Source organism: Oncorhynchus nerka, linkage group LG17 (genome assembly GCF_034236695.1).
Source record: "Oncorhynchus nerka isolate Pitt River linkage group LG17, Oner_Uvic_2.0, whole genome shotgun sequence".
Taxonomy (NCBI): Eukaryota; Metazoa; Chordata; class Actinopteri; order Salmoniformes; family Salmonidae; genus Oncorhynchus; species Oncorhynchus nerka.
The window spans coordinates 1,580,070-1,595,595 of record NC_088412.1 but is presented as its reverse complement, the minus strand read 5'-3'; the positions used below and the strand labels follow the sequence as shown (position 1 = coordinate 1,595,595).

The 15,526-nt window shown below is 44.5% G+C and overlaps 1 protein-coding gene across 2 annotated transcripts; it reads left to right on the top strand.

Annotated features, from left to right (window-relative positions):
* Window positions 1–1,537: 1,537 nt before the first annotated feature.
* neil1 (nei-like DNA glycosylase 1) lies at window positions 1,538–14,849 on the top strand. 2 transcript variants are annotated; one of them, XM_065002835.1, is made up of 10 exons: window positions 1,538–1,641; window positions 2,429–2,664; window positions 2,799–3,047; window positions 3,307–3,426; window positions 3,671–3,830; window positions 8,597–8,690; window positions 12,096–12,217; window positions 12,382–12,409; window positions 14,271–14,332; window positions 14,415–14,849. In XM_065002835.1, exons 2-10 carry the CDS (start codon window positions 2,444–2,446, stop codon window positions 14,514–14,516), a joined length of 1,158 nt encoding a protein of 385 aa, XP_064858907.1. In that variant the 5' UTR covers window positions 1,538–1,641; window positions 2,429–2,443; the 3' UTR covers window positions 14,517–14,849. The 2 variants fall into 2 exon arrangements, with proteins under 2 accessions (XP_064858907.1, XP_064858906.1); XM_065002834.1 differs by having other exon boundaries at window positions 3,671–3,953.
* Window positions 14,850–15,526: the final 677 nt, after the last annotated feature.

Sequence of the window (15,526 nt, the reverse complement as noted above, 5' to 3'; positions counted from 1 at the left end):
CCATCTGCCATTAGTCTAGTTTAGTAATGCTGCTGGTCGACCAAGCATGTTCACTCTGTCGGGACTACAAGTCCCATCTGCCATTAGTCTAGTTTAGTAATTCTGCTGGTCGACCAAGCATGTTCACTCTGTCGGGACTACAAGTCCCATCTGCCATTAGTCTAGTTTAGTAATGCTGCTGGTCGACCAAGCATGTTCACTCTGTTGGGACTACAAGTCCCATCTGCCATTAGTCTAGTTTAGTAATTCTGCTGGTCGACCAAGCATGTTCACTCTGTAGGGACTACAAGTCCCATCTGCCATTAGTCTAGTTTAGTAATTCTGCTGGTCGACCAAGCATGTTCACTCTGTTGGGACTACAAGTCCCATCTGCCATTAGTCTAGTTTAGTAATGCTGCTGGTCTACCAAGCATGTTCACTCTGTTGGAACTACAAGTCCCATCTGCCATTAGTCTAGTTTAGTAATGCTGCTGGTCGACCAAGCATGTTCACTCTGTTGGAACTACAAGTCCCATCTGCCATTAGTCTAGTTTAGTAATGCTGCTGGTCGACCAAGCATGTTCACTCTGTTGGGACTACAAGTCCCATCTGCCATTAGTCTAGTTTAGTAATGCTGCTGGTCGACCAAGCATGTTCACTCTGTTGGGACTACAAGTCCCATCTGCCATTAGTCTAGTTTAGTAATGCTGCTGGTCGACCAAGCATGTTCACTCTGTTGGGACTACAAGTCCCATCTGCCATTAGTCTAGTTTAGTAATGCTGCTGGTCGACCAAGCATGTTCACTCTGTTGGGACTACAAGTCCCATCTGCCATTAGTCTAGTTTAGTAATGCTGCTGGTCGACCAAGCATGTTCACTCTGTTGGGACTACAAGTCCCATCTGCCATTAGTCTAGTTTAGTAATGCTGCTGGTCGACCAAGCATGTTCACTCTGTTGGGACTACAAGTCCCATCTGCCATTAGTCTAGTTTAGTAATGCTGCTGGTCGACCAAGCATGTTCACTCTGTTGGAACTACAAGTCCCATCTGCCATTAGTCTAGTTTAGTAATGCTGCTGGTCGACCAAGCATGTTCACTCTGTTGGGACTACAAGTCCCATCTGCCATTAGTCTAGTTTAGTAATGCTGCTGGTCGACCAAGCATGTTCACTCTGTAGGGACTACAAGTCCCATCTGCCATTAGTCTAGTTTAGTAATGCTGCTGGTCGACCAAGCATGTTCACTCTGTTGGGACTACAAGTCCCATCTGCCATTAGTCTAGTTTAGTAATGCTGCTGGTCGACCAAGCATGTTCACTCTGTTGGAACTACAAGTCCCATCTGCCATTAGTCTAGTTTAGTAATGCTGCTGGTCGACCAAGCATGTTCACTCTGTTGGGACTACAAGTCCCATCTGCCATTAGTCTAGTTTAGTAATGCTGCTGGTCGACCAAGCATGTTCACTCTGTAGGGACTACAAGTCCCATCTGCCATTAGTCTAGTTTAGTAATGCTGCTGGTCGACCAAGCATGTTCACTCTGTTGGGACTACAAGTCCCATCTGCCATTAGTCTAGTTTAGTAATGCTGCTGGTCGACCAAGCATGTTCACTCTGTTGGTGTGTTGACGTGAGTTCCCCTCGAAGTTCCCGGGAGCAGCGCACAGGTAAACAAATATTCGTCATAAACATTGTTCATTGATATAAACTGGGAAATCTAATTTATAATTGTATAACATGTCCAACAACAACGTGTGTAAGTTAGTTAGTTATGTGCTTCAAATATCGTACCTTGCTATCTAATTTAGTGACCGCAGATCGACGTTACATAACTTCTTGTTTGGTAACATCCATGTGCCAGCTAGCTCATGTCCATTCATGCAAGTTAGCAGTAACTTTTGTATATAGCTTTGCATGCAAGTTACCCGTAAATTAGTTATTGCCTGTTACAAATTGCAAGACATGTCAACACTGTTTATTGAAAAATGTGAAAGTTAGCTTCCTAGTTAGTTAGCTAACTAACGTTACATCACAGATACATTGACTTTGGTTACATAGTTGCTCTGCCCATAGTGCGTGTAGAGACTGATTCCTGTCCTCTATCTGGCCCCCCTTGTCGTTGTCTATCTGTCCCCGTCTCTCCGTTTCCGTCTCTGCCCCTGTCTCTCTCTCTCTGTCCTGCTGTGTCTCCTGTCCCTCTTCTACCCCTGTCTCTCTCTATCTACTGTCCCTCTCCTACCCCTGTCTCCCTCTATCTACTGTCCCTCTCCTACCCCTGTCTCTCTCTCTGTCCCTCTCCTACCCCTGTCTCTCTCTCTGTCCCGCTGTGTCTCATGACCCTCTCCTACCCCTGTCTCTCTCTCTGTCCTGCTGTGTCTCCCGTCCCTCTCCTACCCCTTTCTCTCTCTATCTACTGTCCCTCTCTATTTGTCTCTCTGTCTATCTCTTCTTCAGAACCACACCACCACCATGCCTGAGGGTCCAGAGTTACACTTGGCCAGTCTGTTTGTCAACAGGATGTGTGGGGGAGTGGTCTTCACCGGCCCAGTACAAAAATCAGAGGTCAGTAAGAACCCTGAGGTCTCCTTCTCCTGTCCAGCCTACACCATCATCGCCACCTCCAGAGGCAAGGAGGTCCGCCTCACTCTAACCCCCCAGAAGAGTGACTCTGCCCAGGGGAGATGCAGGCGGTAGGTAACCGAGAAGTTAAGAGGCGGAATAGTCGCCACAAGGTTACTGTTTTTTTGTTGTTGTGGTGGTGGACCAAAAATATGAAGTTACTTTGAAAGATGGAGAATTAAATACCATTCTATTATATTGTCAGGGGGAAGACAGGTCAGGTCAACCAGGTCCAGACCATGGACATTGTCTTCCGTTTCGGAATGTCTGGATTCTTCCGTTTCACCACGGAGGCGGAGCTTCCTAAACATTCCCACCTGCGGTTCTACACCAATGAGAAGCCCTGTAGGGTTCTGAGCTTTGTGGACACACGCCGCTTTGGCACCTGGCAACCCAACGGGACCTGGCAACTCAACCGAGGGCCCTGTATCATGTTTGAGTACCTGAGCTACAGGTAGCCATTGTTCTAACTCCAGAACCTAATAGGAGATAGTGGGGTTAGATATCATCAACATTAAAACCGTCTTCTCTAAATCACCTCTTCTTGTTTGTTGTCTACAAATCCTCCCACCATTCAGTTCAGATGGTAACCCAAGGGGTTTTCAGGGTTCAGATGGTAACCCAAGGGTTTTCAGGGTTCAGATGGTACATTTTGTAATGGATGTGACTATATGACCACTGTTCTACAATGCCGTACGTCGTTTCTGTTCCAGGGAGAACGTCCTTTCCCACCTGTCCGACAGAGCGTTCGACCGGCCCATCTGTGAGGTTCTGTTGAACCAGAAGTACTTTAACGGCATTGGCAACTACCTGAGAGCTGAGATCCTCTTTAGGTGACCCACTGCCCCAACATCTATGTTAAGCCTGATTGTTTTACTATTAGAACCATGTGTTGTCGGCTATTGTGAGTCAAAAAAACGAAACTACCAACACCATTGTTGTACAAGCACATTTTCCAGCTATGACATTTCTTTCCTTTTCCTGATGAATTGAAATTCCCCATAATTAATCTTGTGAGTAATAGACCTTCTGATACAATGAGCGTTAATTGAGTTACTCTTTCTTCCGTTCTTTTAGATTAAACATCCCTCCCTTTGTGAAGGCTCGGACGGTTCTGGAAGGACTTCAAACACATCTGTCTGACGAGGACCGGAAGTCCGTTGTTAAAGTGGAGGACACCGAGGTCAAAGAGGAGGTCACCAACACCGAGGTCAAAGAGGAGGTCACCGACAGAGAAGTCAAAGAGGAGGTCACCAACACCGAAGTCAAAGAGGAGGTCACCAACACCGAGGTCAAAGAGGAGGTCACCAACACCGAGGTCAAAGAGGAGGTCACCAACACCGAGGTCACCGACAGAGAAGTGAGAGGGCAGGCCAGGTTCACTGGCCATTGCATTACATTTAAGGGATTACAAAAACCGGTAACTGTAATCCGTTACCAGCAAAAATATTGTAATCAGATGAGATACTTTTGGAAAAACTAGATGATTACTTTTAAATTCAGAAAGGATGTTTGCGAGAAGAAAAAAAAATACCTGACACTTCTCTGTTTTCTCAATGACATTCAAATCAGCATTGAAAAAAAAAGTGCAAGTTTCACCTGAGCGAGTCTGACCACCAATCAGAGGCCCCTATGATGTCAGAGGCCCCTATGATGTCAGAGGCCCCTATGATGTCAGAGGCCCCTATGATGTCAGAGGCCCCTATGATGTCAGAGGCCCCTATGATGTCAGAGGCCCCTATGATGTCAGAGGCCCCTATGATGTCAGAGGCCCCTATGATGTCAGAGGCCCCTATGATGACCCATCAAATGTGTTTGATGGATTGTGGGGAAAGCAGGAATAGGCTTTTGCAGTCCAAGCGATGTCTTCCAATGGCGTGCGACTGCTGTCGGCATCCTAAGATTATCCAACAATTTTAATTTTACCTTTATTTAACCGGGCAAGTCAGTTAAGAACAAATTTTTATTTTCAATGACGGCCTAGAAACAGTGGGTTAACTGCCTGTTCAGGGGCAGAACGACAGATTTGAACTTGCAACCTTTCGGTTACTAGTCCAATGCTCTAACCACTAGGCTACCCTGCCGCCCCAACTTGAAGAAACTCTTGGAGGTAAAGGATGACAGCGGTGGTGTCGTCTTCCACGGCGATACAGATATCGCTTACTATTGATATCTACACGGCACATTGATGTGAATCACACCGCTGCTCTCTCATTTAGCTATTTGCGCCTTACGGATTGAGGATGGCTGCTCACGCATCAAAATGTGTATTTGAACCCAATGATGGTTGAAATGAAGAAGTTTAAGCTGCCTGTCAACCAATGGCCAGCCACATGGGTAACAGCTTCATAGTGCAGAAGAGGTTTAACCTGCCTGTCAACCAATGGCCAGCCACATGGGTAACAGCTTCATAGTGCAGAAGAAGTTTAACCTGCCTGTCAACCAATGGCCAGCCACATGGGTAACAGCTTCATAGTGCAGAAGAAGTTTAACCTGCCTGTCAACCAATGGCCAGCCACATGGGTAACAGCTTCATAGTGCAGAAGAAGTTTAACCTGCCTGTCATCCAATGGCCAGCCACATGGGTAACAGCTTCATAGTGCAGAAGAAGTTTAACCTGCCTGTCATCCAATGGCCAGCCACATGGGTAACAGCTTCATAGTGCAGAAGAAGTTTAACCTGCCTGTCATCCAATGGCCAGCCACATGGGTAACAGCTTCATAGTGCAGAAGAAGTTTAACCTGCCTGTCAACCAATGGCCAGCCACATGGGTAACAGCTTCATAGTGCAGAAGAAGTTTAACCTGCCTGTCAACCAATGGCCAGCCACATGGGTAACAGCTTCATAGTGCAGAAGAAGTTTAACCTGCCTGTCATCCAATGGCCAGCCACATGGATAACAGCTTCATAGTGCAGAAGAAGTTTAACCTGCCTGTCATCCAATGGCCAGCCACATGGATAACAGCTTCATAGTGCAGAAGAAGTTTAACCTGCCTGTCATCCAATGGCCAGCCACATGGGTAACAGCTTCATAGTGCAGAAGAAGTTTAACCTGCCTGTCAACCAATGGCCAGCCACATGGATAACAGCTTCATAGTGCAGAAGAAGTTTAACCTGCCTGTCATCCAATGGCCAGCCACATGGGTTACAGCTTCATAGTGCAGATCCCAGCCTGTGGAATAAACGTGGGGCTTTTAATTCACGCTGATAAAATACATCAATACGCAATCTGTATTTGCTTCATCCATTTTTGGACTTGTAAATTATATATATTCATGTAAAGATATAACCAACCCATAAAGTAAACTTTACATAGCTGGTCATATATGGATGTTAAAGTTTACATAGCTGGCCATATATGGATGTTAAAGTTTACATAGCTGGTCATATATGGATGTTAAACTTTAACATCCATATATGGCCAGCTATGTAAACTTTAACATCCATATATGACCAGCTATGTAAACTTTAACATCCATATATGACCAGCTATGTAAACTTTAACATTTATTTATCCTGCAATAGATGTTGTTCAATTGGTAACATGCATTGTTGTCTACTTCTAATGCCTCTTGAGGGGGAAAGTAATCGAAAAGTAACTGAATGTAATCAGATTACATTACTGAGTTTGGGTAAACCAAAAGTTACTTTACTGTACTGTATAGCTGATAGCATGCTGCTACGCCGTATAGCTGATAGCATGATGCTCCGCCGTATAGCTGATAGCATGATGCTCCGCGGTATAGCTGATAGCATGCTGCTACGCCGTATAGCTGATAGCATGATGCTCCGCGGTATAGCTGATAGCATGATGCTCCGCGGTATAGCTGATAGCATGATGCTCCGCGGTATAGCTGATAGCATGATGCTCCGCGGTATAGCTGATAGCATGATGCTACGCGGTATAGCTGATAGCATGATGCTCCGCGGTATAGCTGATAGCATGCTGCTACGCCGTATAGCTGATAGCATGATGCTCCGCGGTATAGCTGATAGCATGATGCTCCGCGGTATAGCTGATAGCATGATGCTCCGCGGTATAGCTGATAGCATGATGCTCCGCGGTATAGCTGATAGCATGATGCTACGCGGTATAGCTGATAGCATGATGCTCCGCGGTATAGCTGATAGCATGATGCTACGCGGTATAGCTGATAGCATGATGCTCCGCGGTATAGCTGATAGCATGCTGCTACGCCGTATAGCTGATAGCATGATGCTCCGCGGTATAGCTGATAGCATGATGCTCCGCGGTATAGCTGATAGCATGATGCTCCGCGGTATAGCTGATAGCATGATGCTACGCGGTATAGCTGATAGCATGATGCTCCGCGGTATAGCTGATAGCATGATGCTCCGCGGTATAGCTGATAGCATGATGCTACGCGGTATAGCTGATAGCATGATGCTCCGCGGTATAGCTGATAGCATGCTGCTACGCCGTATAGCTGATAGCATGATGCTCCGCGGTATAGCTGATAGCATGATGCTCCGCGGTATAGCTGATAGCATGATGCTCCGCGGTATAGCTGATAGCATGATGCTACGCGGTATAGCTGATAGCATGATGCTCCGCGGTATAGCTGATAGCATGCTGCTACGCCGTATAGCTGATAGCATGATGCTCCGCGGTATAGCTGATAGCATGCTGCTCCGCGGTATAGCTGATAGCATGATGCTACGCCGTATAGCTGATAGCATGATGCTACGCCGTATAGCTGATAGCATGCTGCTCTGCGGTATAGCTGATAGCATGATGCTACGCCGTATAGCTGATAGCATGATGCTCCGCGGTATAGCTGATAGCATGATGCTACGCGGTATAGCTGATAGCATGATGCTCCGCGGTATAGCTGATAGCATGCTGCTACGCCGTATAGCTGATAGCATGATGCTCCGCGGTATAGCTGATAGCATGATGCTACGCCGTATAGCTGATAGCATGATGCTACGCCGTATAGCTGATAGCATGATGCTACGCGGTATAGCTGATAGCATGCAGCTACGCGGTATAGCTGATAGCATGATGCTACGCCGTATAGCTGATAGCATGCAGCTACGCCGTATAGCTGATAGCATGATGCTACGCCGTATAGCTGATAGCATGATGCTCCGCGGTATAGCTGATAGCATGATGCTCCGCCGTATAGCTGATAGCATGATGCTCCGCGGTATAGCTGATAGCATGATGCTCCGCCGTATAGCTGATAGCATGATGCTCCGCCGTATAGCTGATAGCATGATGCTACGCCGTATAGCTGATAGCATGATGCTCCGCGGTATAGCTGATAGCATGATGCTCCGCGGTATAGCTGATAGCATGATGCTCCGCGGTATAGCTGATAGCATGCTGCTACGCCGTATAGCTGATAGCATGATGCTACGCCGTATAGCTGATAGCATGCTGCTCCGCGGTATAGCTGATAGCATGCTGCTACGCCGTATAGCTGATAGCATGCTGCTACGCGGTATAGCTGATGCTCCGCGGTATAGCTGATAGCATGATGCTCCGCGGTATAGCTGATAGCATGATGCTCCGCGGTATAGCTGATAGCATGATGCTCCGCGGTATAGCTGATAGCATGCTGCTACGCCGTATAGCTGATAGCATGATGCTACGCCGTATAGCTGATAGCATGCTGCTCCGCCGTATAGCTGATAGCATGCAGCTACGCCGTATAGCTGATAGCATGCTGCTACGCCGTATAGCTGATAGCATGCTGCTACGCCGTATAGCTGATAGCATGATGCTACGCCGTATAGCTGATAGCATGATGCTACGCCGTATAGCTGATAGCATGCAGCTAGCTACGCGGTATAGCTGATAGCATGATGCTACGCCGTATAGCTGATAGCATGATGCTACGCCGTATAGCTGATAGCATGCAGCTACGCCGTATAGCTGATAGCATGATGCTACGCCGTATAGCTGATAGCATGCAGCTACGCCGTAGTCTTTCTGTTATTCGTATATCCACTAACTACTGTTTCCTGTGTTGATCAGATCTCAGACAGAGCTGCTGTGAAGGAGGATGAGAGTGAGACTCCAGACCTGCTCCGTCTCTGTCACACAGTACCTCTGGAGGTCATCAAGTTAGGTACAATAATATACTCACAGTTTTCCCATTTAACTATCAAGTTGTGTACAGTATATGGCTCTGCTGTTGGGTGCAGTATCACTGCTGACTGTTTAACTGAACTGGAACAGTCTCTCATAAAAATGACCCTAATTGGCTTGTTAAACCTACCTATTTACAAGTCTCAATTTCCTGACAGACACACGAGTCATTTTACGTGACCACCAACCATGTAACGTTATGAATCAACAGCTCTCGGACAAAGGAAAGAGATTGGTAATGTAATAGTCATAGTGACCTCAAGTTTACCGTCATTTTGTTTTTTTAATTTCCTGTTCAGTTTCCTGTTTTCAAACCTAATTCACCGTCAGTTTTTTGTTGCCATGGCATATTAACACCATAAGCCATCTGGGGGGGTAGGAGCTTTAGGGGGCCCCCAACCCCCCCCCAAACATTTTTTTTGGGGGGGGAGAAGGTCCTTTTAAGAAGTCACCAGTGCTGACCGCCACGGCTAATAACATTTAGAGGAAACACTGTTGTTCCCTCTGCCTGATGAGCTTTATTAGGTGGTAAAGCTCACGCTTCCTCGCTGTTCTGGTAGGTTGTTTAATGTTGGTTCGTGATATGAAACATATTGTTGGAATACAAAATACAACTAAAGAACAAAGAAGAAGGCCCTCACACTATTTAAAACCCCCCAATTCACAGCTTTGTTGACAACGTTTCAATCCGAAATGGACATTCGTCAGGTCAAACACACTTGAGTGTTCACATTCCAAAATATACACATTTCACCTCACATGACCACATGGTGGGTTCAAAAACAACGTGTATCTCTAATAATTTGATATCAATGAGATGGGCAGGTGTAGTACTTACAGACAATATTATAAACTCAGCAACAACAAAAAAAAGAAAACGACCCTTTTTCAGGACCCCGTCTTTCAAAGATAATATATATAAATCCAAATAACTTCACAGATCCTCATTGTAAAGGGTTTAAACACTGTTTCCCAATGCTTGTTCAATGAACCATAAATAATGAGTGAACATGCACCTGTGGACCGTCTGGGACCTTAGATCAGAGGGTGAGGGCTAGGGCCATTCCCCTCCAGAAATGTACGGGAACTTGCAGGTGCCTTGGTGGAAGAGTGGGGTAACATCTCACAGCAAGAACTGGCAAATCTGGTGCAGTCTGTGAGGTGGAGATGCACTGCAGTACTTAATGCAGCTGGTGGCCACACCAGATACTGACTGTTACTTTTGACCCCCCTTTGTTCAGGGACACATTATTCAATTTCTGATAGTCACATGTCTGTGGAACTTGTTCAGTTTATGTCTCAGTTGTTGAATCTTGTTACGTTCATACAAATATTTGCACATGTTAAGTTTGCTGAAAAATGAATGGAGTTGACAATGAGGACGTTTCTTTTGTTGCTCAGTTTATTTACAAAATGACCAAGTAGGAATGTGACCACTTAGTTAGTTTGTTTGACCTGACGGAGATCAGTTTCGGGCCTTCTTGTTCTATACTGGTATTCTTCATTAGCCCAGCACCTACAGTATGTTTTTAACAGTGAGAGGGCCTTCTTGTTCTATACTGGTATTCTTCATTAGCCCAGCACCTACAGTATGTTTTTAACAGTGAGAGGGCCTTCTTGTTCTATACTGGTATTCTTCATTAGCCCAGCACCTATTTTTTTTAAGGATGTGTGTATGACCACAAACTTTTTCTATAGAATACAATGTTTCAGAGCCTTGCTCATTTCCTGTCTTTTAGAATAGAACCATTCAGGCTACTGTTCTGGTTCTATTGGTTCTATTTCTAGGATTCCTTCCCTGTGTGAATGTTATTAGGTGGTAGTGGCAACAAGGCTATATTTTATTAGTGGTTACGACCCAGAGAACAAGGCTATATTTTAGTAGTGGTGACGACCCAGAGAACCAGGCTATATTTTATTAGTGGTTATGACCCAGAGAACAAGGCTATATTTTATTAGTGGTGACGACCCAGAGAACAAGGCTATATTTTATTATTGGTGACGACCCAGAGAACAAGGCTATATTTTATTAGTGGTGACGACCCAGAGAACAAGGCTATATTTCATTAGTGGTTACGACCCAGAGAACAAGGCTATATTTTATTAGTGGTGACGACCCAGAGAACAAGGCTATATTTCATTAGTGGTTACGACCCAGAGAACAAGGCTATATTTTATTAGTGGTGACGACCCAGAGAACAAGGCTATATTTTATTAGTGGATACGACCCAGAGAACAAGGCTATATTTTATTAGTGGTGACGACCCAGAGAACAAGGCTATATTTTATTAGTGGTTACGACCCAGAGAACCAGGCCCAGAGAACAAGGCTATATTTCATTAGTGGTTACGACCCAGAGAACAAGGCTATATTTTATTAGTGGTGAACCCAGAGAACAAGGCTATATTTCATTAGTGGTTACGACCCAGAGAACAAGGCTATATTTTATTAGTGGTGACGACCCAGAGAACAAGGCTATATTTTATTAGTGGATACGACCCAGAGAACAAGGCTATATTTTATTAGTGGTGACGACCCAGAGAACAAGGCTATATTTTATTAGTGGTTACGACCCAGAGAACCAGGCTATATTTCATTAGTGGTTACGACCCAGAGAACAAGGCTATATTTTATTAGTGGTGACGACCCAGAGAACAAGGCTATATTTCATTAGTGGTTACGACCCAGAGAACAAGGCTATATTTTATTAGTGGTTACGACCCAGAGAACAAGGCTATATTTTATTAGTGGTGACGACCCAGAGAACAAGGCTATATTTTATTAGTGGTGACGACCCAGAGAACCAGGCTATATTTTATTAGTGGTGACGACCCAGAGAACCAGGCTATATTTTATTAGTGGTGACGACCCAGAGAACAAGGCTATATTTTATTAGTGGTTACGACCCAGAGAACAAGGCTATATTTTATTAGTGGTGACGACCCAGAGACCAAGGCTATATTTTATTAGTGGTGACGACCCAGAGAACACGGCTATATTTTATTAGTGGTGACGACCCAGAGAACAAGGCTATATTTTATTAGTGGTTACGACCCAGAGAACAAGGCTATATTTTATTAGTGGTGACGACCCCAGAGAACAAGGCTATATTTTATTAGTGGTTACGACCCCAGAGAACAAGGCTATATTTTATTAGTGGTTACGACCCAGAGAACAAGGCTATATTTTATTAGTGGTTACGACCCAGAGAACAAGGCTATATTTCATTAGTGGTTACGACCCAGAGAACAAGGCTATATTTTATTAGTGGTTACGACCCAGAGAACAAGGCTATATTTCATTAATATGTATTGTGTTATTAGGTGGTAAAGGTTACGACCCAGAGAACAAGGCTATATTTCATTAATATGTATTGTGTTATTAGGTGGTAAAGGTTACGACCCAGAGAACATGGACTACACTGACTTTAAATCGTGGCTCCAGTGTTACTATGTGGAGGGGATGAAGTCTGTAAGAGATCACAACGGCAGAACTATGTGGTTCAAGGTGAGCACACACACACACACATCACACACACACACACAACACACAACTCACACACACACAACACACAACTCACACACACACACAACACACATCACACAACACACACACTCACACAACACACACACCTTTTAGACATGTAATGTGATTGTTTTGTCTGGTTTCAGGGAGATCCAGGTCCCATGGCTCCTAAAGGTGAGGCACTAGCAGAGCCTAAAACAGAAGAGACCCCTTCCACAATCCAACAGTCTCTTACTCTAGTTAGTGGTTAACAAGGCCAGTCCTAGAGAACCCCTTCCACAATCCAACAGTCTCTTACTCTAGTTAATGGTTAACAAGGCCAGTCCTAGAGACCCCTTCCACAATCCAACAGTCTCTTACTCTAGTTAGTGGTTAACAAGGCCAGTCCTAGAGAACCCCTTCCACAATCCAACAGTCTCTTACTCTAGTTAGTGGTTAACAAGGCCAGTCCTAGAGACCCCTTCCACAATCCAACAGTCTCTTACTCTAGTTAGTGGTTAACAAGGCCAGTCCTAGAGACCCCTTCCACAATCCAACAGTCTCTTACTCTAGTTAGTGGTTAACAAGGCCAGTCCTAGAGACCCCTTCCACAATCCAACAGTCTCTTACTCTAGTTAGTGGTTAACAAGGCCAGTCCTAGAGACCCCTTCCACAATCCAACAGTCTCTTACTCTAGTTAATGGTTAACAAGGCCAGTCCCACAATCCAACAGTCTCTTACTCTAGTTAGTGGTTAACAAGGCCAGTCCTAGAGACCCCTTCCACAATCCAACAGTCTCTTACTCTAGTTAGTGGTTAACAAGGCCAGTCCTAGAGACCCCTTCCACAATCCAACAGTCTCTTACTCTAGTTAGTGGTTAACAAGGCCAGTCCTAGAGAACCCATTCCACAATCCAACAGTCTCTTACTCTAGTTATGGTTAACAAGGCCAGTCCTAAGAAACTGACTGGCGGTATAGAATGCATCAGTAATACCAGTTTAACTTGTCATGGCTGCAATCCCACTATCGGGATAAGTGTCATCAGCAACCGCTGAATAGCATAGCGCTACATACAATAAATATTACTATTCATGAAATCACAAGTGTAATATAGGAAAACACAGTTTAGCCTTTTGTTAATCCAGCTGTCGTGTCAGATTTAGAAATTATGCTTTACAGCGAAAGCAATCCAAGCGTTTGTGTAAGTTTATCGATCGCACAATAAAACATTAAGGACACTTAGTATCAGGTAGCTCGGTCACAAATCAAAAAAGCAATCTTTTACCTTTGATGATCTTCGGATGTTTTCACTCACGAGACTCCCAGTTACACAACAAATGTTCCTTTTGTTCCATTAAAGATTATTTTTATATCCAAAATACCTCCGTTTGTTTGTTTGTTGTGTTATGTTCAGAAATCCACAGGAAAGAGTGGTCACGACAACGCAGACGAAAATTCCAAATACTTTCCATAATGTCCACAGAAACATGTCAAACGTTTTTAATAATCATTCCTCAGGTTGTTTTTAGAATATATAATCGATAATATATCAACTGCAAATGTCTTTCACAGTAGGAGAGGAAAAGCTCCAAACTCTGTTGCGCGAGCAGCAAAACTCATGTGACCACTTGACGTGATGTTATTGTTCTGGCTCATTTTTCTAAATAAAAGCCTGAAACTATGTCTGAAGACTGTTGACACCTTGAGGAAGCGATAGGGAAAGGAATCTGGTTCATATCCCTTTAAATGGAGCAAAGGGAGGCTATGGAACATGGAGTTTTCAAAATAGAAGCCACTTCCTGTTTTGACTTTCCTCAGGGTTTCGCCTGCAATATCAGTTCTGTTATACTCACAGACAATATTTTGACAGTTTTGGAAACTTCAGAGTGTTTTCTATCCAATACTAATAATAATAAGCATATATTAGCAACTGGGACTGAGGAGCAGGCCGTTTACAATGGGCACCTTTTCATTTTTCATCCAAGCTACTCAATACTGCCCCTGCAGCCATAAAAAGTTAAATTCATTGGGTTGATCTCCTCTTCTCATCCGCTAGATGCCAAAACAAAGATGAAGGTGAAGAAAGAGGATGACCATGATTATAAAGGGGGAAAAAAGGTGAGTTGGGATTGTTTTTCCCCAGCTACTTTAACTGTACAGTAAAAACATGAGCACACCTCCCATTCTCATCCCTCATCAGGTAAAGAAGGCCCACTCTGAGAGCACGACGAAGCCAAAATACATACAGGAAACGGTGCAGGAAAAGGAAGTTCCTCAGAGACGGACAGGAAGGAGGAAGTAAACATGACCTCAGCAGAAGAGCACCAGTACAGAGTCCAGTGAGATGAGAAGCTTTTTTGATAATTTGTCATGATCTATGAATCCTCCGTGTTCCAGCCCCACAGACGTGGAGTGGGACCGGAAGAATATTGTCCATTTTCATGCAGGAAACCAAAAATTATATATATTTTTTTTGCTTTCAATCCAGAAGCTGCTAGGTTAGAACAAGCAAGTAGCTGTAGGAACAGAGCTATTACTGAACGGGGCCATTTAAACAATAAAAGTGTCTATGATATGTGTTCTATGCAAGAGAAATCCCCTTTTTGTACCATGTAATAAACAACATTTGATATCATTTTGGTGTGCTTTGCTTTGAGTGCTGTGTGTGACGCAAAGGAATATTGAGAGCTGTATAAATCCTTCATTTTATTTACTGATTTCAACAACCTCCACAAAACTCAATATGAAGGGAGAAAAAAAAATGCATGGGGTCCCGTTTTTAAATTACATGCAGCTTTAAAGCCTTCATAAACACTACATTAAATGTTACATATCAGCTGTCGTGCTTTATAATGGATTCTTAAATGTGGCATAACTGACTGGTGTACAGTCAACAAGGCCCAACCTCTTTCTCTCTGGTGTACAGTCAACAAGGCATGCAAATCTTTTCTCTGAAAAGTTTCTGTACAGTTTCAACAAGGCCCAACCCCTTTCCCTCTGGTGTACAGTCAACAAGGCCCAACCCCTTTCCCTCTGGTGTACAGTCAACAAGGCCCAACCCCTTTCCCTCTGGTGTACAGTCAACAAGGCCCAACCCCTTTCCCTCTGGTGTACAGTCAACAAGGCCCAACCCCTTTCTCTCTGGTGTACAGTCAACAAGGCCCAACCCCTTCCCCTCTGGTGTACAGTCAACAAGGCCCAACCCTTTCCCTCTGGTGTACAGTCAACAAGGCCCAACCTCTTTCTCTCTGGTGTACAGTCAACAAGGCCCAACCCTTTCCTCTGGTGTACAGTCAACAAGGCCCAACCTCT

Coding starts and splice junctions, on each gene's coding strand:
- neil1 (XM_065002834.1), top strand. CDS start 2,444: ATGCCTGAGGGTCCAGAGTTACACTTGGCCAGTCTGTTTGTCAACAGG. Junction 12,410..14,270: donor AGGTCCCATGGCTCCTAAAG/GTGAGGCACTAG, acceptor CTCATCCGCTAG/ATGCCAAAACAAAGATGAAG. Junction 14,333..14,414: donor ATTATAAAGGGGGAAAAAAG/GTGAGTTGGGAT, acceptor ATCCCTCATCAG/GTAAAGAAGGCCCACTCTGA.